General features: G+C 41.4%; 1 protein-coding gene across 1 annotated transcript; it reads right to left on the reverse strand.

Annotated features, from left to right (window-relative positions):
• Positions 1-1256: 1256 nt before the first annotated feature.
• LOC139479287 (uncharacterized) lies at positions 1257-23513 on the reverse strand. Its single transcript, XM_071262149.1, has 4 exons — positions 23292-23513; positions 22795-22888; positions 21412-22095; positions 1257-1411 (listed from the first exon to the last, which is right to left on the reverse strand). Exons 1-4 carry the CDS (start codon positions 23511-23513, stop codon positions 1257-1259), a joined length of 1155 nt encoding a protein of 384 aa, XP_071118250.1.

Genomic DNA, 23513 nt, shown 5'->3' on the forward strand with positions numbered 1-23513 from the left:
ACATGGTCCCATATTCTCCGTGGAGTGTTACTTTTCCAATCCCTGGTTTTTAAGAGATTAGGTAGAAGTTTAAGAGAAGGTGAGGCAATTTGGGGAAAATTCGCAACACAAGGTCGATAGAAACAAGAAAAAAGCATTAAAAATCGCGTAACTTTCTCTGGAAAACTTGGTCTAGGTCATGAAGATGTTCACGAGAGCCATGATCATCTACTCTACCAACATATTGACCTTGACCATACACAAGTCAAGAGGAGAACACTCCAGCCCAAACCCAAACCAATCAGCCCCCATCTCAATCACCCTACCGTACTCGTACATCGGCAAGACCTCTCATCAAATCAGCAGATTACTTAAGCACCAAGCAGACATCGATACCCTCTCATTGGCTCCCCATCACTGTGTCATTATCTGTGTGCAATTTGTTATTCTCACGGTAAAAGATTGGCTTCAACCAATTATCTGTACCCTACTTGTTATCTGTGACCTGTTGTTGTCAGAGTTAATCTGCTGCTTATGCATACATACCTCTCATCACTTGGTTGTTGTCACTCCAGCTTGATAACGGTGTAAGAATCTACATCGAAACGTCGCTATATGCAATAAACAAAAAGTTGTTATCCATAAGGTTGTACGTTTACGTAGATGTGTGATAGTAACTGAAGGGGCTAACAGGAGTGATCCAGGTTGTTGGCGAAATTTGGTAACAACTTGAATGGTAGTCAATTGATTCTAAATCTTCACCAGCAAAACTTTCTGGAATTACCTCATAAGAGAAATAGTCTGACATGTTTCCTTGCCATGATGCAGCGATGCACACAAACCATGCCTCACTGCTTGTGTAACTTGTCCTTTTGCACAAGCCACATTCGTTCTTTTGTTACTGTGACTTACTGAAGTAAATTTGATACTGTTCTTTTCAATCATGAAAATAACCATTTCAATCGCTTCCTCAAGCTCATATTAGACACAGGAATGCTCTCATATATATACTCACACGCAAAAGAAACGCAAGTCGAGTATGCAGTATACATGTTATTTATTTTCAACAGTAAAGACAAGAAATACTAATAGGGCAAGATTGACAAAAATTTGACTGAAGACAGTTAAATGGATTAAAAGGCAGATGACATAATTGTTTTTTTTCAAATGTTAAGGGCTTACACAGTTTCGGGTCAATAACGAAAATGTCAGTCAATACCTGGTGTGACCACCATTAGCATTGATCACTGCCACACATCTCCTGTACATTGAGTGGATCAGACGATTTTGAAGGCCCTCGGGATCCTCCTGCACACATCCAGAGCAGCTGTGCGTAGTTCATTGGCAGTTGTAGGGACTGGGCGCACATTGTGCAGACGCCTTTGAACCTCATCCCACAAGTGTCCGATGGGGTTCAGACCAGGGCTGAGGGCTGGCCACGGTAGAACACGGATGTTGTGTTGTTGCAGAAGGGCCATGGTAGGTCTGGCAACATGGGGACGAGCGTTGTCCTGCTGGAAAATGTGTTGTAGATGTTGTGCAAAAAATGGAACAACGTGGGGTCTGATCACTTGGTCGATATACCGCTGAGCAGTGACGCCGTGTCCCCGACCTTGACCAACATTCAGAAAGCACATGGGTCTTGCATTAAGTCCAATCCCTGCCCATATCATGATGCTAGGTCCACCCCATGGTTCCCTTTCCACAATGTTTCTGTCAGCGAAACGATCACCTCCACGCCGCCAAATTCTGACCCTTCCGTCTGCATGGGAGACACAAAAGCGACTTTCATCAGAGAAGATGACACGCCTCCACTCACGATGACGCCAATTGTGATGACCCTGTGCCCACTGAAGTCGTGCTGGTCGACGACATCTGAGGTTGTTGGAACGGAGACGTCGGATTACAGTGCTCCCGGCTAATGTGTCGATTATGTGTTCCTATGGTCTGTCGAGCACTTTCACTTGCATTTAGGAACGGATGTCGCTGGTGTTGACGGGTAATCTGCCGATCTTGTCGAGGTGTGGAGACCCTAGGACGACCGCTCCGAGGAAGGTCATCTGTGGTCTGTGTAGCATTGTATCGATGTAGGAGACGGTAAATTGTGGTTATGTTAACGTTGAAATGACGGGCAACATCTTCGACAGACTCTCCAGCTTCCAAACGTCCGATAGAGAAATGGGTGCATGATCCCACATATTCATTGAAATGGTGCGTTTTGGCGATTCGTTTTTTATGTTGCGTTTTTACTCGGGGCTTCCAAAATGCAACCAAAAATATTGATAACACCATCAGGCTTCACTAAATGCTAAAACAATTTATGGTTCCGTGTTTGTTACCTATTTGCTTAAAACCTCTTGCGTTTCTTTTGCGTGTGAGTATATATCCGATTATATAAACTTTCGTCAGAAATCTAATAGGGCCGCCAGTGGACTCTATGAGACACTATTTCGCCTTGGGAACCTCAACATTGTTTCAGCATGAAGATTAAATAGATGTAAGTTATTTTTTTACATCTTTCAGGAACATGGGGACTCACTACTCGAATATAGGCTTTAATTATATTCTCACGTATTGAGTGACTGATTCATAAACATGGTGTTGTGGTTTTTATTCACGAATGACGCATGTGACGACCGACTAGGTGTTTGTTTGTTGTTTAAGCCTCACTCAGCAATATTCCAGCTGTATGACCACAGACTTTATCGAGTATGGACCAGACAATTCTGTGATTGTTAACAAGAGCACATCATTTCTGACCCGGATGTTTATGGTTACCCCGGGTAAAAATTGACTTCCTGATCAGGCCCGGTGACATGGTTGATGCAAAGGCGTCGGTCGATACTCATGATGTCACTCACTTGATTGTCTGGTCCAGACTTGATTATTTAGAGACCACTAGATGTTAATTATATTCATACGTATTCATATGTTTGACGACGCTTGAACAGCATTTGGGTAATATGAGGGCGTGCCAGCTTGATGTGCACATGTGAGTGAGTGAGTATGGTTTTACGCCGCCTTTTAGCAATATTCCTGCAATATCACGGCGGGGGACACCAGAAATGGGCTTCACACAATGTACCCATGTCGGGAATCGAACCCGGGTTTTCGGCGTGACGAGCGAACGCTTTAACCACGAGGCTACCCGACCGCGCCTGTGCACATGTGATTACGTTAGACGCTTACCACTCTGGGGAATCCATTGAGCACGAGTATGGTGCAGACAGACCTGGAAACATGACGAGGTTAAAACGGTATTGAATACCTTGACCAGTAGGATAACTGCTATCAGTTTGTTACGTGTATCTGATTGTCATAACTTCCGCCAAACAAATTTTCTTTAGCTTTAGAGCATGCTGTGTTTGTTGTCTTACAATAATAATACATCCAAACCCTTGACGTACTCATAATTGTATCTCTGTCACTTGAAACGAAACAGACAGACAGACGTCTGTGACCTTCCTACATGTTCAACGACACCTTCAGTCGTTAGGTTAGGTCGATCAAGGTCTTTATAGACAGGACCAGGGAACATTCCATGTTAAAAGTGTAACAGGTCTTTAGGGTGTTGGGGGCACGGGTGGCCCAGTCGTCTAAGGCGCTGCGATTCGCTGTGCAGAGTTGCGTCCCTTGGGCACACCAGAAACCTATGATTGTGGGTTCGAATCCCGGTTCGCCCCAATTATGTTTCTAGGATTGTTAGCACCATACCCGTGCTCGTGGGTTTCACCGAAGTGATAAACGTCTTGAGACCTGCATCACTTCGGGCTTTCCTCCATGCTATGACATGTATTGCTGGCATGAGGGGTAGACCATTCATGTATGAATTCAAGGTGTCTGTTGTGGAAAATATAAAGCATGCTTACACCTAAAGTCAATATAATATGATGTCTCTTCTTAAATCCTTATTTGTTGTGTAATAGTGCTAGGTTATGTTCTTAACTATAATAGTTAGAGAATAATTAGGTGCATCTCGAGTTCTGTCCATATGTTATGACGTACGCTATGGAGGAACGTGTATGATATGCCTCAAAGACTAAAAGACTCTGATCGGGGAAGCACAAGACGGAAATTTGAATTTAGACAAGTTAAATGTGCGTTAACTCAAGATCTACTTACGGATTCATGGAGAATACGTTTCAGGGGAAAAGACTGTCTTGATTTTGCAAGCCAAATGAGTCAGTGATCTTGGCAAACGATCGATTAAAGATGTAATTACAGCCGAAGTGGTCAATGTGAGACAAAGACGGTTTGAGAAGTTTCTGTCACTTCTCGGTGAGCTTTTACCAGGCCCATTTCTCCTGAAACACATTTTGGCCCCGACAACGCGAGAAGCCTTGATCGAACCCATGAACAATGGCTTCTGGCAACTCTTCAAAGAGAAATACCACTGACATATTGTCTCTTGATGAACAGCTGTGTAACTGTAAATGTGCAGTTATTATCCCCCACCACGATTTTGTTCGAAAAGTGGTACCATAAATTATTCTGCCCAGTGAATGGGGCCTTTTATGTGTATTTTGTGTTGACACAATGTGGCCCATGGCGGGGGAAAACGCTTTTGGATGAAACTTTATATTTCGCAGGGGCACGGATGGCCCAGTCGACTAAGGCGCCGCGATTCGCTGTGCAGAGTTGCGTCCCTTGGGCACGCCAGAAACCTATGATTGTGGGTTTGAATCCCGATTCGCCCCAATTATGTTTCTAGGTTTGTCAGCACCATACCAGTGCTCGTGGGTTTCACCGAAGTGGTAATGGTCTGAGACCAGCATCGCTTTCTTCCCACATTAAGCTGACACGCCGTGATATAACTGGAATACTGCTAAAAGCGACGTTAAACCAAACTCACTCACTCACTCAGTTATATTTCGCATTCACTAACTGTATAGAACTATATATATACAACATAAAAAAATAATCACATTTGTTATTATCTTTTTATTGGATAAACAGCGATAGTTGTACACATTATACAGATATATAACACGTCAAGTCATTTAGCATCAGCTATGCAGTGACAGGTGTAATCAAAATAACCAAAATGAATTCAGTCAGTATTCAAAATATATTTACATATTTAAAAACCTCAACCAGTTACAACCTAGAACATTCTTTGATACGAAGATTTGTCCATTGATTCACTGCAGTACTCCACATCAAGCATCGTTATACCTCCACAAATCGTTTTATACTGCATAACACAATATACACCCAATCGATGTCGGTTAAAGTAATGGCCAGCGTATTAATAAAAAACACTACCTGTCTTGTTGTCCAAGGCCCTAGTTCTCTGCATAAATGACCCCTTTCTGCCTCGTGTCATTTCAAAACCACATAGAATCTGGATATCTGACTCGACACTTTGACTGACTTCAGACGACAATTTTCGGTCATGTTTTGACGATTTACGAGTCTTCTGAACCCGATCTTTCCACCCTAATGATCCACAGCTGCTATGGCGTCGTTGCTTATTATGTTGTCCATCATTCTTCTTGTTACTGTCACTAACAATGGAGGCTCTTGGACTACGCTTAGGTCCGGTGGAATTATTCTCTCTTTTAAGATTCATACTTGATTTCAGTCGTCTTTCTATGGTGATTGTCTCTTTAGGCTTGTCGGTTCCTCCATCTGCAGTATTTTCTGTAAAATCGGCCGCGCCACTGTATAGGTCCATTACAGTAAGGCCGTAGAACGCATCAATGTTGTGAAGGAGGCTCATGCTACTGTGCTGCTGGTACTTAAATGTGTGGCACTGAGTCTTACTGCTCTTCAGGCTTGTTTATAAACCATTCCCAACATACGTCAGTACAGTGACTCTTTCCTATCACACGTTGCCCAGGTGATGCTGACGCATGAGGATGACCCGTTTTATAACGTATTGTCGCAGTCATGTTAAAACGTTGTATCCGACGTCAATAAAGTTTTGAGATAATCGAAAAAAAACTTTTTCATTCTTTTACGTTAAGACTTACCACAATGAATTTTCAACTAGAATTTTACATCTGTATTTGCAATGAAACCAAACTACGTTGGTATCTAAAATCCAAAGGACTAGACCTGGGTTAAAATACGAGGTTTTTAATCGTTTGTATTTGTAAATGAGAGATTTTGATATTAAAGTGAAAACAATGAAAAGCATACCATTTAAAAAAACCATAAGCAATAAACCTTCTTTAATTATCTAATTTAAAAAAATGAATAAGAAAATATCATTTTACTGTCCATTGTTGAAAGTATATATTTAGTGTACCACTTATGTACGACCATTGTACAACGATTAATTAAAACAGGTCCTATCGATAAAGTATCCCATCTCCCAAACAGTATATTTGACAAACACGTTGCACACAACGGAGCCCTGTATCTGTACCGATCAAACACTGAGCAAACACTTATGAAAAAACTTCGTAATTTAAACATGTAAAATATAACATACTGTAAACGAAAAAGACAAAACCTTTTCCAGATTCATAAGCAATCCCTGCGAAAACAGAGTCGATTGTGCGATTCATATTATCCTGAGCATATGTTTATGAATCACAATCCAGTAGCTATGATACTATGTGTTCTCGAAAAGGTGAGCGTATCCTGTTCCACATGTCTACCATTCAACTTGTTGAAAGTTTTTCTGAGGCATTGAATGCTGTAACCGTGATCAAACAACTTCTCAGAAAGTATTGTATAACGCTCTTTGAAATTTTGCTGGTAAGAGCATACACGATTGTACCTCCTAAGTTGTAAAATGTAGACATCAAGGACTGGAGGAGCAGGAATATTGCTCGACTTAAAGGGAAAGTTGACTATTGGACTCATACAGTCTTGTGGGGAGTGTTTTGTTACTCTGAATCTGTATGCATAGATCTAAATATGAAACAGATGAGGCGGTCTCCTTTGTTTCTAGGTCAGGTGGGTACATCAGTGGCATTGGCTATTTGATGGTTAGTGAACGATATATGATCATCGAAAAACCTGAAGTCTAAATTAAATGTTTTGGCCTCAAACTACCTAGTTTTGACTTTGCCAATCCGAGCACAAATTCCGTTTCATACGCATAAAGAAAATGACCAGAAATAAGGGAGCACAATTGGTACCCATTGGGGTGCCTGCCTCTCACCTAAACGCCCTTCCCTAAATTTTACATTAATGTTATCAGAGAGGAAATCCAGCATTTCACATATTGTTTTCTCATTTAACTTCAGATGTCATTTGCTTTCATTTTTGTCACATTGTCCCGAACCTCTGAAGATAGATAATTATGTTTCTGTTTCTATGATCACCACGTTTTGTAACAAAGCACCATGGATCAAGGAATGAAGTTTTTACTTATGTTTGTCATTTGGGATAATGGGGTACAAAGTTATAAAGTCAAATGTTTTGACAGAATTGGACCTGATACTTGTACGGTATGAGATTGTAAGGTCAAGCAAATCCTTTGAGTCTTTGAGAATCCATATGATATTAAATCCACTTTCTCAAATACTTTCTGTGAATATCCAGAAAGTCCGTCCTTGGCTGTATTAAGGATTACGGTAAATCTATGCGACAGGGATATGATGGTACATTTGGTGGACCCAGCATTAGCTCTCTCTCTCTCTTTGTACATGTTTAAATCCAGTTGTTTTGAATCCAGTATAAAGAGAAATGGACATGTCTTTTGGTTTCAGAGTCAAGATTTATTCCTTAGTTAACATTCTGGCCTTACATGTGACATCGTTTTATATGTCACTCATACCAAGTTCGTTGATAAAACAATTAATGTAGTGATGCTTACATGTAATGGTTTTGTTAATTGTTCCTTGTCAGTTGGAACAACTACAGACGTTTCATGTAAGGCATCTAGACTTTATTCTCTGGCTCAACTCTAATTATATAACTCTAATTAAACTCTTGGGCACAACACTTGTATGTGTATAGAGACAGCTTCCCCAAAGTCTGTTAACTGACACAAGTACTGTTATATCACAGTGAACATATAGGGAATGGGACCAGTCACCGTATTACAACAGTGGTCAGTCTCTCTCAGTTCCATCGGCCCCTGAGAAACATGACAAATGGTACTTTCTGTCACGTGCAAAACACCTCTGCCAAAGATATCCATCTCATTCGTAAACGATAATCCTCCCAGCCTCAGGGATGTGATATACTTCATTCAAACACTCATAACACCTCCAAGCTGTCGGATGGAGTGTGATTTGCAGTGGAGTCTAAAATATGTTAATCGCCATCATTAAAATAAAAACAACAGTTATTTCTGTCAAAATCTATTACTAGTATCTTAGGATCAAATATTGATCATATATGCTCTTCAGTGTAGGCAGATAGTCCGATGAAATGTGTGGCTACTTTGCGGTGGGGTCTAAGATTGTGCAACCTTTTCAAATTTGCACTCTCTTGTCCATGTAGCTTCTGACAAGAAGTTTGAAAATATTTGATTTCTTCACACCTGTGAATATTTAACAAAATGATCAATTTTGATATTTTAGCATCACGACAATCTTATTATGGTGGCAATAATCTATGCCTACTTTTCGTGCAAAGCATATAATATATGGAAGACTGACATTCTTTGTAACATCGACTAAGACGCTAATGGTGACTGCCGATCATGATGCGTTGAAGTAACCAGAATCTACTTTTAACCATTTTCATTAAGTTTATCTTTCTTAATTTTGTGGCTCTTGAGAATAAGATTTTGTGAAATTTCAACTTTGTCGGTCCAAACGTTTCGCAAGGGAAGATGGGGTGTGACTAAAATGTAAAGGTTCGTATCATGGTCAGTATTCATAATATCGCAAACGGAGCATGAATGTCGAGGCCAACCAAGGGACTCTCAGCCATACATGTTGGTGGTCTAAGGCATGGATGGGACCCTGGACATTAATATTACACTTCATAAGGTGAGGTGAAATTGGTTTTAACGTCGCGTCCCAGATTATTGCACTTATATAGCGACGTGCATGCACGCGTGTGCCTGTGTGTGCCTGTGTGTGCCTGTGTGTGTGTTTGTGTGTCTGTGTGTGTCTGTGTGTGTATCTGTGTGTCTGTGTGTGTGTGTGTGTGTGTGTGTGTGTGTGTGTGTGTGTGTGTGTGTGTGTGTGTGTGTGTGTGTGTGGCTGCTTGTACTAGTCCGGACTGCAGCCGATTTATAGTGCTAGCCCGCTGAGATACCGTGCCGCAGTTTAACATGAATACCCCACTCAGACACAGTATACTGACTCCGAGCAGACCAGTCCTTGTTTTAGCCCCTTAATGCCGAACGCCAGACAGGGTAGCAACAACTACCATCTTTTAACGTCTTTTGGTATGACGCGACCGGGGATGGAACCCCGGACCTTCCGCTCTCTGGGCGGACGCTCTACCACTATAGCTAGACCACGGAGGAGGTCACACTGCATAAAGTCACCTACTGATACCCTGAACTACTGAGTGGAGTCCTTCCTGAAAAGAAATGTCAGTTATATGTGAAATCAATCTACAATTATGATATGTTTAATGATTCAAACAGCCATGCTTTCTTGTTTCCAATTGAATTCACAGTATAAATTATTTGCCTACCATGGCGGCCATGGTTTTTGAGAAGATGACGCAGGACGCCGGACGAACAGACCATGGCATCACATCACATTTGAGCAACAAGTAGGGTTGAGCTGCAGAATTCAGCTGATTTCATCTCCAATGTCCTTGAGGTTATTTTAATTGTCTGCCAATAAAGGTGACAAGACAAACCGTGAGCTCGCTTAATCATGGTTGCCATGGTTATTGAAGCCCAAGCCCAAAGAACATTTAGCACAGTAGTGTGAAAAATATAAAACCCGTGAAAACATTGAAACTTAATGAGTCAGATGTGACAAATGACAATTGGTGTTCATGAGTCACATTATATATCATGGACACGATAGGTCCAGTCTAAATCCGACGTCAAACAATCATGGAAGAAAATCCGTTTTAGCTACTGTGATCTTTAATCAAACAAAACAGTGGACAAATGAAAAAAAAGTACGAAGTCTGATCAAACTTAATTCTTTGTGTCGATCCTGGCTTGATGGAGGTCCTCTGCCTTGATTAGATGCACTATCCCTGTCCTAAACTTTTTCAAGTAGTATTCTGTTATTTAGTTTGTCAATACATTTTCATTGTTATCAAAATACGGACTTAATCAGAATCATTTCCCTCTCCTGGGTTTTTACTTCGTTTCTGGGACACCTACCGCCTCCGTGGTCTGGTGGATAGAGCGTCTGTCCGGAGAACGGAGGGTCGGGGGTTCGATCCCCAGACGCGTCATCCCAAGGGACTTAAAAAGGTGGTTCTTGTAACTATGCCTGGCGCTCGCCACGAAGGGGCTAAATCAAGAACTGATCCCTGATCCAAGGGGCATTTGTCGCTTAACGTGGTGATATCTAGATCTTAGAAAGTACAGTCTAGTTTGTCAAAAATGAAAGTATATCAAAAGACATGACTTAACAACATCAGTACAAGTTATGCCGTGAATAAAATGGGGTCAGTTGTTCAGTAAGTTATCACCCATCCACACTGAAATCAACACATGAAACTCTCTTTGATCCTTTAGAATCTGCTTACTGATTCTTCATATATGGGCGACCTAGTCGTGCACTAATAACGGTCAAGATGACCCCAGAAGTGTACTGGCTACAGCTGCCACTTTGACCTGGTTACAGTTGCCACCTTGACATGGCTAAAGATGCCACCTTGATATGGCGATAGACGCCACCTTGACTCGGCTACATATTTCACCTTGACCTGGCTACATTTGCCACTTTTACTTGGCTACATATTCCACCTAGACTTGGCGACATATTCCACCTTGACTTGGCTACAGATTCCACCTTGACCTGGTTACAGATTCTACATTGACCTGGTTACAGATTTCACCTTGACCTGGCTACAGATTTCACCTTGACCTGGCTACATTTGCAACTTTTACTTGGCTACATATTCCACCTTGACTTGGCGACATATTCCACCTTGACTTGGCGACATATTCCACCTTGACTTGGCTACAGATTCCACCTTGACCTGGTTACAGATTCCACCTTGACCTGGTTAAAAATTTCACCTTGACATGACTACAGTTGCCACCTTGACTTGACTACAGTTGCCACCTTGACATGGCTACAGATTCCACCTTGACTTGGCCACAAGTTTCACCTTGACTTGGCTACAGATTCCACCTTGACTTGTCTACAGATTCCACCTTGACTTGGCTACAGTTGCCACCTTGACTTGGCTACAGTTACCACCTTGACTTGGCTACAGTTGCCACCTTGACTTAGCTACAGTTACCACCTTGACTTGGCTACAGATTCCACCTTGACTTGACTACAGTTGCCACCTTGACATGGCTACAGTTGCCAGCTTGACCTGGCTACAGTTGCCACCTTGACTTGACTACAGTTGCCACCTTGACATGGCTACAGTTGCCAGCTTGACCTGGTTACAGATTCCACCTTGACTCGGCTACAGTTGCCACCTTGACTTGGCTACAGTTGCCACCTTGACTTGGCAACATGTGCCACCTTGACTTGGCTACAGATTCCACCTTGACCTGATTACAGATTCCACCTTGACCTGGCTACAGATTCCACCTTGACTTGGCTACAGTTGCCACATTGACATGGCTACAGTTACCACCTTGACTTGGCTACAGATTCCACCTTGACTTGACTACAGTTGCCACCTTCTCTTGGCTACAGTTGCTACCTTGACCTGGCTACAGTTGCCACCTTGACTTGACGACAGTTGCCACCTTGACATGGCTACAGTTGCCAGCTTGACCTGGTTACAGATTCCACCTTTACTCGGCTACAGTTGCCACCTTGACTTGGCTACAGTTACCACCTTGACTTGGCTACAGATTCCACCTTGACTTGACTACAGTTGCCACCTTGACATGGCTACAGTTGCCACCTTGACTTGACGACAGTTGCCACCTTGACATGGCTACAGTTGCCACCTTGACCTGGTTACAGATTCCACCTTGACTCGGCTACAGTTGCCACCTTGACTTGGCTACAGTTGCCACATTGACATGGCTACAGATTCCACCTTGACTTGGCCACAAGTTTCACCTTGACTTGGCTACAGATTCCACCTTTACCTGACTACAGATTCCACCTTGACTTGGCTACAGATTCCACCTTGACATGGCTACAGTTGCCACCTTGACATGACTACAGTTGCCACCTTGATTTGGCTACAGTTTCCACCTTGACCTGGTTACAGATTTCACCTTGACATGACTACAGTTGCCACCTTGACATGGCTACAGTTGCCACCTTGACTTGGCTATAGATTCCACCTTGACTTGGCAACATGTGCCACCTTGACTTGGCTACAGATTCCACCTTGACCTGGTTACAGATTCTACATTGACCTGGTTACAGATTTCACCTTGACCTGGCTACAGATTTCACCTTGACCTGGCTACATTTGCAACTTTTACTTGGCTACATATTCCACCTTGACTTGGCGACATATTCCACCTTGACTTGGCGACATATTCCACCTTGACTTGGCTACAGATTCCACCTTGACCTGGTTACAGATTCCACCTTGACCTGGTTAAAAATTTCACCTTGACATGACTACAGTTGCCACCTTGACTTGACTACAGTTGCCACCTTGACATGGCTACAGATTCCACCTTGACTTGGCCACAAGTTTCACCTTGACTTGGCTACAGATTCCACCTTGACTTGTCTACAGATTCCACCTTGACTTGGCTACAGTTGCCACCTTGACTTGGCTACAGTTACCACCTTGACTTGGCTACAGTTGCCACCTTGACTTAGCTACAGTTACCACCTTGACTTGGCTACAGATTCCACCTTGACTTGACTACAGTTGCCACCTTGACATGGCTACAGTTGCCAGCTTGACCTGGCTACAGTTGCCACCTTGACTTGACTACAGTTGCCACCTTGACATGGCTACAGTTGCCAGCTTGACCTGGTTACAGATTCCACCTTGACTCGGCTACAGTTGCCACCTTGACTTGGCTACAGTTGCCACCTTGACTTGGCAACATGTGCCACCTTGACTTGGCTACAGATTCCACCTTGACCTGATTACAGATTCCACCTTGACCTGGCTACAGATTCCACCTTGACTTGGCTACAGTTGCCACATTGACATGGCTACAGTTACCACCTTGACTTGGCTACAGATTCCACCTTGACTTGACTACAGTTGCCACCTTCTCTTGGCTACAGTTGCTACCTTGACCTGGCTACAGTTGCCACCTTGACTTGACGACAGTTGCCACCTTGACATGGCTACAGTTGCCAGCTTGACCTGGTTACAGATTCCACCTTTACTCGGCTACAGTTGCCACCTTGACTTGGCTACAGTTACCACCTTGACTTGGCTACAGATTCCACCTTGACTTGACTACAGTTGCCACCTTGACCTGGCTACAGTTGCCACCTTGACTTGACGACAGTTGCCACCTTGACATGGCTACAGTTGCCACCTTGACCTGGTTACAGATTCCACCTTGACTCGGCTACAGTTGCCACCTTGACTTGGCTACAGTTGCCACATTGACATGGCTACAGATTCCACCTTGACTTGGCCACAAGTTTCACCTTGACTTGGCTACAGATTCCACCTTTACCTGACTACAGATTCCACCTTGACTTGGCTACAGATTCCACCTTGACATGGCTACAGTTGCCACCTTGACATGACTACAGTTGCCACCTTGATTTGGCTACAGTTTCCACCTTGACCTGGTTACAGATTTCACCTTGACATGACTACAGTTGCCACCTTGACATGGCTACAGTTGCCACCTTGACTTGGCTATAGATTCCACCTTGACTTGGCAACATGTGCCACCTTGACTTGGGTACAGATTCCACCTTGACTTGGCTACAGATTCCACCTTGACCTGGCTACAGATTCCGACTTGACCTGGCTACAGATTCCACCTTAACTTGGCTACAGATTCCACCTTGACTTGGCTACAGATTCCACATTGACTTGGCTACAGATTCCACCTTGATCTGACCACAGATTCCAACTTTACTTGGCTACAGATTCCACCTTGACCTGGCTACAGTTGCCACCTTCTCTTGGCTACAGATTGCACCTTGACCTTCCAGATTCCAGGACATCAGACATCATTAGTGTTACTGATGTGTCAAATTGTAAATAACCTCCACATTTCTACCATAAAACGTTTTAAAAGCTTTTATACTAAGGCCTTACATGTTGCAAACCTGATCAAAAACTTTGGACAAGAGTCTTATTACGCTCTTTGCAATCTTCGTAGAAATAGCATGCTCGATTGTATCTTAAAGTTATAAAATGTGTACTGGAGCAACTGGAATATTGCTCGAATTAAAGGAAACGTTGATTATTGAAAAGTTGACGTCGTCCCTCGTAAGACAGTCTTTTGGATAGTTTTGGTCACTCTGAATCTTAATGTAGATATAAATATGAAACCGATATTACTGGTTTCTTTTATTTCTAATTCAGGTGATTAAATCAGCAATAACCCGGTTATATGACGGCGGTCTATGAAGACTCGAGTCTGGACAAGGTGTTTTTAACGCTTCTCTTTTATAAACTAGGACATACTTAACACAATATAACAATACCTATGCCAAAAATAAGTTGGTCACACCCTTAACGATCATGACGCACTTACTTGATGTAAGTCGCAACCATTACCCCCATAAACACATGCCAAAGACGTTGGGAGTCCACATCCTTGAACTACGCCTTTCTGTTGACAGGTCGGTGTGGCGGGACAGGGGTTTCGGTCATGCTTTGCGTCTGTACACGGGCAACACAGTATCAGAAGATCGCAAAGGATACATATTGGGAAGGACATATTGTTGCTCCGGATATCACCAAGACGCATCTTTTAACTGTTATAACTGTAAGCATCTGGGCAATTCTACACGAATCAACGAGCTGACATGGAAAAAATCACAACTGAACTCAATCCTGCAAGAGGTTCGAAAGCAGTCGGCGGTTGACCAGACACAAGGGTGAATCAAAATGGATCCAGTCCCCCGAACTTGACAATACAATGTTTCAGTGCGGGAAGGACACGAATCCAGTTCAGATGCAGCTTTTTTCTGGTTATTGGTTGGAATTCGAGATTCGCGTCAGTTACGATGCTTGTTCTGTTAGGATCACACATCTTCTCGCTGGTTTCACTTCGACCTGTGCCTTCTTGTACTTTCGTTCCACATGAGGCAGACACAAGTTAATATGAGGAGACTACCTTTAAGAAGCTAAACCGAACTATATTTATAATTTGCCTCACCGAAAGATCTCAGCAGAACCCAATTCATAATAACAACTCTAAATTGAACCTCCCCCTGACGCGTATTTAATTTAATTAAGTGTTATCGGGGTCATACAAGTCACATTACATTAAAAACAAGGTATGTTTAAATTTTAATCGTTACATACCTCGACATTTTATTATTCAATGAGCCTTTACAAAACGGCATGTAATTTCCCCCAAATCTACATTAAAAACGAAAAAAGGTTTATGATTAAATTGTTACTTCTCTTGTAAGTTTATATTTCAAGTAAGCCTTATGAAACTAACACTGAACCACTGTTATACAGAGTACATACAAAAACATACCAAAGGTTGTCAATATCAGCTTAATACATATTATATTAATGATACCTTATTTTAGATCTAGAATGACTATATTTAGTATTCACGTTACTAAGTTCCGTAACGTCAGGTCCAACAATGTCTTTTAGCATATTAGTCACAAAAGGAATGCATTATACAAGCTTTTCAACATCAATATACTTGTACATATACACAATGATATATTTTCAGTTTAAACATAATTTCTTCTCATGAAAATGATTAGGCACACGTCATCACAACTTAGAACGCCTTTTCAAATGGATTTACATGTATGCTTATTTACAAGTTAATACACTGAATGACAGAAAGGAAAGAAAAGAAATAGAGAAACAATGTACATTCACATTGCTCACTCAAACCTTTTTGTTTTCTTTATATATGTATATACAATCCTTTCGTTCATATAATTAGGTAAAATTGCATCAACCCATGTTTCTGGCTGATTTAGATAAAGGACATAAATGAAACCAATTTCTCATTTTGGATCCTCGTTTAAATATTTTCTAAATAAGTCATAATTTATTCAAAAGACACAAATCATAGTTCTGACTTTCAACAAGCAAATACAAGTGACACGATTCAATGTTCATAGTATCAATACACACATTAAACATTAACGCAGGCGCCCATTCAGACAGCTATGTCCTTACTTACTTACTTACTTACTTACTTAACGTGCGCTTTCCGACTGATGCGTATTTCGCACACGGGCCCGGCCAGGCCATTTAATGTGTTTCCGAAAGGGGCGAAAGTGGTCTGTGCAACCCAAGAGGGGGCTTTAGGGGTGGCTTATATAGAATTTGGGAATTTTGAGATTTGGAATAGATGCCGATGGTGTTGGGGAGGAGAACTAAGGGAGCTGGGTATGGTGGATGTTTGTTCGTTTATGTGATTTTGATTTTATAGGTTATTGTGTTTTTAGATGCGTTTTATTAGTTCCGTTTTGATCAAGAATACGCCCAAGGCCTTGAAGTTTTCTAGTTTATTTTGTGGGTTTAGTATTGCTTCAAGAGTGAGAGCCTTGTTTAGATTGAGGGTGGTTTGTAATGCGGTTCGATGTGTTTGGTAGTGTGTGCAGTGGATGAGTGCGTCTTCTGGGGTTTCTAATTGTTTGAAGTGTGGGCAGTTACCTGTAGTGTGTTTTTTTATTTGTTTTATGTGGTTATTTAGGTTGGTGTGTCCTGTTTGGAGTTTAGTGATTACTCTGTCGATGTTTTTTGATGGATGGAAAATTTTCTGGTTTGGTTAGTGGTTTGCTGAGCACTTTTTTGATTTGGCTATTTGAGTTTAGATATAGGTTATGCCATTTTTGTGATTTTTTGCTTGTTTACACTTTTAATTTCTGATATTGAGATGGGTAAGTTTAAGCTTATTTCTGGGATTTTGAGGGATAGTTTAGCTGCTTTATCGGCGTTTTCATTACCGTATATTCCTTCGTGGGCGGGTATCCACAAGAAGGTTATTTGTTTGCCTGCCTTAGTTCGGTCGTTGGAGCTTTTAAGTATTTGATTGATTAATTTAGTTCGTTTATTTGGTATTTTTGTTTTGGAGGGCTTGCAGTCCACTTAGGGAGTCGGTAAGTATTAGGATTTTTTGTGTGGTTTTTGGATTCTTGATTATGGAGGGCTGAGGCCATGGCCATTAGTTCTGCCGTGAATATTGATTGGTTGTTTGGGAGTCGGAAGGATTGTGTGGTTTTAGTTGGTTGTGTGGTATGGACTCCGAAACCTGTGTGTTTGGAGGTCGGATCTGAGGATCCGTCCGTGTAGATGTGACACCAATTTGGCCAATTTTCGTGTATGTATGCTAGTGTGGTAGTTTTCGCTATGTTTGGGTCGGTTTGTTTATTTATTTGGCTAGCCAGTGTTGTGTCTATTTTGGGTATTTTAAGTTTAGGGGTGAAGATATTTGATTGTTTGCAGTTTTGTTTAAGATTTTTAATTTGGTGTTCATTTAGGTAATTTGTTATTCTTTGGGATATTGGGGTAAGTAAGGAGTATTTACGAGCTAGAGCTTGGTTTTTGGGGCTAATGTTTTGGTTTATTAAGTTTTGGATGAGAGGGATTGATTGGGACGCAGCCCAGAAATTTAAGCTTAGCTGTTCCCTGCGTAGACTAAGTGGCATTTCTCCTGTTAAGGCCTGGAGTGAGGTGTAGGAGGTGCCATGTTGGGTGCGTGTCATTAGTTTGAGAGCCTGATATTGTATTTCGCACACGGGCCCGGCCAGGCCATTTAATGTGTTTCCGAAAGGGGCGAAAGTGGTCTGTGCAACCCAAGAGGGGGCTTTAGGGGTTGCTTATATAGAATTTGGGAATTTTGAGATTTGGAATAGATGCCGATGGTGTTGGGGAGGAGAACTAAGGGAGCTGGGTATGGTGGATGTTTGTTCGTTTATGTGATTTTGATTTGATAGGTTATTGTGTTTTTTTGGTATTTTTGTTTTGGAGGGCTTGCAGTCCACTTAGGGAGTCGGTAAGTATTAGGATTTTTTGTGTGGTTTTTGGATTCTTGATTATGGAGGGCTGAGGCCATGGCCATTAGTTCTGCCGTGAATATTGATTGGTTGTTTGGGAGTCGGAAGGATTGTGTGGTTTTAGTTGGTTGTGTGGTATGGACTCCGAAACCTGTGTGTTTGGAGGTCGGATCTGAGGATCCGTCCGTGTAGATGTGACACCAATTTGGCCAATTTTCGTGTATGTATGCTAGTGTGGTAGTTTTCGCTATGTTTGGGTCGGTTTGTTTATTTATTTGGCTAGCCAGTGTTGTGTCTATTTTGGGTATTTTAAGTTTAGGGGTGAAGATATTTGATTGTTTGCAGTTTTGTTTAAGATTTTTAATTTGGTGTTCATTTAGGTAATTTGTTATTCTTTGGGATATTGGGGTAAGTAAGGAGTATTTACGAGCTAGAGCTTGGTTTTTGGGGCTAATGTTTTGGTTTATTAAGTTTTGGATGAGGGGGATTGATTGGGACGCAGCCAAGAAATTTAAGCTTAGCTGTTCCCTGCGTAGACTAAGTGGCATTTCTCCTGTTAAGGCCTGGAGTGAGGTGTAGGAGGTGCCATGTTGGGTGCGTGTAATTAGTTTGAGAGCCTGATATTGTATTGAGTCAAGTTTTTTAGATAGAGATTTGTTTAAGGTGTTGTATATGGCGCAGCCGTAGTCTGGTTTTGATCTAATTAGTGATATGTAGAGAGAGAGGAGGGTATTTTTGGAGGCTCCCCAGTTAGAGCCAGTTAGGTATCTTGGGGTGTTTAGGTCTTTACTGCATTTAGTTGTTAGGTTTTGGATGTGAGCATCCCAGGAGAGATGTTCATCGAAAATAAGTCCTAAGAATTTGGTTCGTTTTTGAAATTTGATTGTTTGATTGTTTAGCTGGAGGATTGGGGAGGCTGGTTTCATGTTTTTATGTTCGAATATTATTCCTGTTGCTTTTTCTGAGTTAAGGGAGAGGCCCCATTTGTCAGCCCATTGTTGTATTTTATTAAGAGATTTTTGGAGTAAATTTTGGGCCATTTTCATGCTTTTAGTGCGGATCCAGATGGCTCCATCATCTGCGAATTTGATGTGTTTACTTTAGGGGATAGGCCCTCGAAAAGATCGTTTATCATTATATTGAAGAGGGTGGGGCTGAGGATACTGCCCTGTGGAGTGCCATTTTCTAGGGGACATTGGTCCGATAGAGTTTGGTCTGTACCCACGGTTATTTTACGATTGTTTAGGAAGTCCTGGATGTAGTTTATTATCTGACCTTTGAGTCCTATTTTTTAAAGTTTTTGTATTAGCCCATCGTGCCATACCATGTCGAAAGCTTTAGAGAAGTCTAAGAAGATGCCTGTAGTATATTGTTTATTTAGTTGTCCTGTCTTAATATCTTGTTCTAGTCGGGCGAGGTTGTCTAGGGTTGAGCGGCCAGGAGTGAAACCGCTTCGATCTGGGTTTATGATGTTAATTTTGGGTTAAGTAATGTTGTAATCTATTTTTAGCCATTGATTCCATTACTTTACATAAGTTTAAAGTTAGGGATATTGGTCTATATGAGTTAACTTGATTAGCTGGTTTATTAGGTTTAGGGATTTGTATGACTAGGGCCTGTTTCAAGGGAGTAGGAACCTGTCCGTTTATGTAGATGAGATTGTATAGTTTGAGTAGTGCCTGGTGTAGTTTTAGGGGGAGTTTTGTAATTATTTGGTAAGAAGTTAGGCCCAATCCTGGGGCCGTGCCCTTTTTCCTGTTTTGAATTACGTAGAGGAGCTCCTCCATTGTGTAGGGTTGATTTATTTCTAGATTGTTATTGTTTGGTTCTTTTGTGGGTTTGTTTTCTGTTTTAAGTTTATCTTGGAATTTTTGACTGAAGTTGGTGTTGTCCTGCTCTAATATTACCCAAAATATTGACGAGGTATAACGTACACTTTGCTCTGATTGGTCAAACTGTATCTTTATTGTTTAATAACGATTAAATTGACATATAACTAATTTTCATGTATTGTTCCCGGATTTAACAAAGCTCACATAGTTAACCTAGTGAAACTTGAATTAATTTAAACAAAGACACATGGTGTGATTAAGCCCTTGTGTATTCTGATGAAGGCGCACATTTGCTTAAGGGATTAAACTGTTACACATAGTGACTACTCTAATTACATGACAGGATTGGCTTGAGTTGCCCTGACGCAGCAGTAACACTGAGTGTTGACTTCGGCAAAGCGATGTAACATTTTGTATGATAGAAAATAGACCAAATATATAAAGCATAATTACATTTGATATGTTATCAAATATCAAACTTTCTTTTGAGGAATAATAGGGCAAATGGCGCGCTATAACAATAATTACGCAGTTTAACGCTTACATGTATGTGTTTGCTAAGTAACTGTAACTGCGATTGACCAGTGGCGATAGCTGCAAGATAAATTTTAATTGTACTTAGCAAGTTGCAAAAATCGATTTATGCTTTGATCAGGTTAATGTGTACAAATTACAAAAATGTATCGAGAAACCCAAGCACCGTTATAACCCTAACACCAGTACAGCGTATACATCTACTGCCAGAAAGTTGAAATGAACATGACATGTAATATTAATGAGTAAAGAATCCATGTAAATTAATAGCTACTAAAAAAATCCATAATCATAAAAAATTCGCAACTTAAATCAGTACCATTATACGATTGTAAGTATAAGTTGTTAATCACTTCCCCATTCACACGTGTGCATTGAACACCTACACTTTTCAGAAAAAGGAAAAAAAAAAAGTTGATTTTTAGTAAATTTATTGTACATAATATAGTCGATATATTTAATTTAAGTGAGTGAGTATGGTTTTACGCCGCTTTTAGCAATATTCCAGCAATATCACGGCGGGGGACATCAGAAATGTGCTTCACACATTTTACCCATGTCGGGAATCGAGCCCGGGTGTTCGGCGTGACGAGCGAACGCTTTAACCACTAGGCTACCCGACCGCCCCTATTTAATTTAATATCATAGATAATCATCACGTGGTCTATGGCGCTCCTTCTTGCTGTTGTTGCAGGCATTTGACAACAACGTTAAATTCCACAGTCTAAGGGTAGGGCCTTTGTGTTCAGCCGTGAACTGGAGAAGAAAGGGAATATTACATCACATTCAGTTTTGTCAAAGTATTGGTTGGAGATATTAACAGAAAAGGCTAATGAATAGGCAAATGATTATATATGACAAAAACAAATAAAGTAGTAAAACCTAGATCTATAATGAACATTTCTATCAAAAGATAAGACTTTACTTAAGTTGATGATACTGACCATATACAACCCCGAGACCTATACCGCCGAGACTTGGATTACTAGGAGAGATGGCGTAAGTACCACATCCCCCGAAGTGTAGTTCCGTGTCGTAGAAGTAGTCGTCGTTTAGATGATCAGTTGTACTTAACATCTTGGCACCCGAATTCCAGTGAGCCGTCAAAGGATGATGAGGGTTCACCCATCCTGTCCTTGAAGGCGAACGCTGATTGGGATTCGTATAGAAGGTGAAATAGGCATTGGGGTTTCCGTCACAATTACTGAATGACTTGTCAACTCCATTTGCGTTGTATCCATGCACGAAACCTTTCGAAAGGAGGACTTTGGGATGAAAACCCAGGTATAGATAGGGACCTAGATTCGGGTTGTGTGGGCTTGTGTAGAGTGTATATTCATTGACCATGATGCCAAGAGGTAGGAATGAAAACCTATCAAGCTGAGAGATTGTGGATTCGGATTGTGTCATGTTCCTCCACTTTGCAACAAAGCTGACTTTGGATTTAGTGTTGAAGTGGAGACTTAAATCCTCTGTTGTCAATGTGGCTGCAGCGGATTTGGAGAAGTAGGTGATGATGTCACTGCTGCTGAAGCGGCACCAAACTCTGATGGTACTGCCATTGTTAGTCCTGAGAGTATACTCGCCGCTAGCTGAGTCCGGTGCAACATTGTAGATGTCATGACAGGCTGGAAAAATAATTGTAAATTGACTTCTTTTTGAACGAAAATAGTACTGAGCGTAGAACATGTATGGCAACAGATATGCTCTTTGAGATGGAAATAAGAGTGACACAATCATTTCCGTAGTGATAAGAAATCTTTCCTGAGTACTGTACGATTCCAAACATATCATATGCATGTGTTTATGGATGACTGTTAATTAATGATGATATGAGGTATTCGCTGATCGGTTAAAGTATCCTAACCCACTTGTCACAAACACATACAAAGGCAAGTCAATTGGTCACCTGTATAAATACGCGGACACATGCAAATTTAGCAGTGTCCTCGACATTTCTACCAGAAACCGTTTTTAAGGCTTTAAGAAGGCCTTGCATGTTGTAACTCAGAACAAACTACTTTTGTTTAAGGATAGTAGCAGTCGTAAATGCTGGAATATTGCGGGACAAACTTGACATCGTCCCTCGTCGGCGAGCCTGGCCACCCGATCCCATTTGGCTTCCTTTACGACAACCACGGATTGAAGACTTTCTAAACCGGATATGCGTTGCAATCTAATGCAAACGTCTCGGTATTCATATCGATAATGTACTATGTATTCTGTCCAGCTGAACTTAAGGGAAATCAGGAACAACCGGGTCAAATGCTAATGTTACACACAAGATCGGTCTGTAGGAGAATTGGGAGTGGTGAACAAATACTTACTGCGGATGTCATGTTGACAGATGTCTCCCATATAGCCTGGTTTGCACGCACAGGTCTGTTTAGTGCCCCCATTCATACAATCAGTTCTCTGGCCCTATAAAATCAAAGCATTTCAATATTAGTAAGTTAGATTTAACGCTGCTTTGAATAGTTATATCACAGCGTATCACCTTTGTTTCAGATAAATAAACAGATGGTAAACGCTCCTTCCAAACAAGAATCATCAGAAGATGACAAATCCCTCTGGCCCAAACAGTAGTATAAATAGTAATACAATGATTCCTCTTTTCATATCTTTTCAAAATGAACAAAAATACGGCATGCACAACACAATGTCTATTAAGTGGTCGCTCCCTTAACTATCATGACGTACTTACACTATGAAGGTCGCTCCCTTAACTATTATTACGCACTTACACTATGAAGGTCGCTCCTTTAACTATCATTACGTACTTACACGATGAAGGTCGCTCCCTTAACTATTATGACGTACTTACACTATGGAGGTCGCATCCATTACTGCCATAAAGACACGCCAAAGATGTTGGGAGTCCACATCCCTGACAAACAACTACACCATTCTGTTGGCAGTTAGGTGTGGCGGGACAAGGGTTTCGGTCATTCTTTGAATCTGTACACGGGAAGCACAGTATCAAAAGAGCGCAAAGGACACTCAGTGTTGGAAACATATCGGGAAGGAAATTGTTGCTCCAGATCAT

The sequence above is a fragment of the Haliotis cracherodii genome, unplaced genomic scaffold (assembly GCF_022045235.1).
Source record: "Haliotis cracherodii isolate W230 unplaced genomic scaffold, xgHalCrac1.p SCAF_4, whole genome shotgun sequence".
Classification (NCBI taxonomy): Eukaryota; Metazoa; Mollusca; class Gastropoda; order Lepetellida; family Haliotidae; genus Haliotis; species Haliotis cracherodii.

Excerpts from the sequence above, each read along its gene's own strand:
- LOC139479287 (XM_071262149.1), bottom strand. The coding sequence starts at position 23,513 with ATGATCTGGAGCAACAATTTCCTTCCCGATATGTTTCCAACACTGAGT. Across the intron at positions 22,096-22,794 it reads CTGTCAACATGACATCCGCA|CCTGTCATGACATCTACAAT; the intron begins GTAAGTATTTGT and ends TTATTTTTCCAG. Across the intron at positions 1,412-21,411 it reads AGGTCTCGGGGTTGTATATG|CCCTCAGCCCTGGTCTGAAC; the intron begins GTCAGTATCATC and ends TACCGTGGCCAG.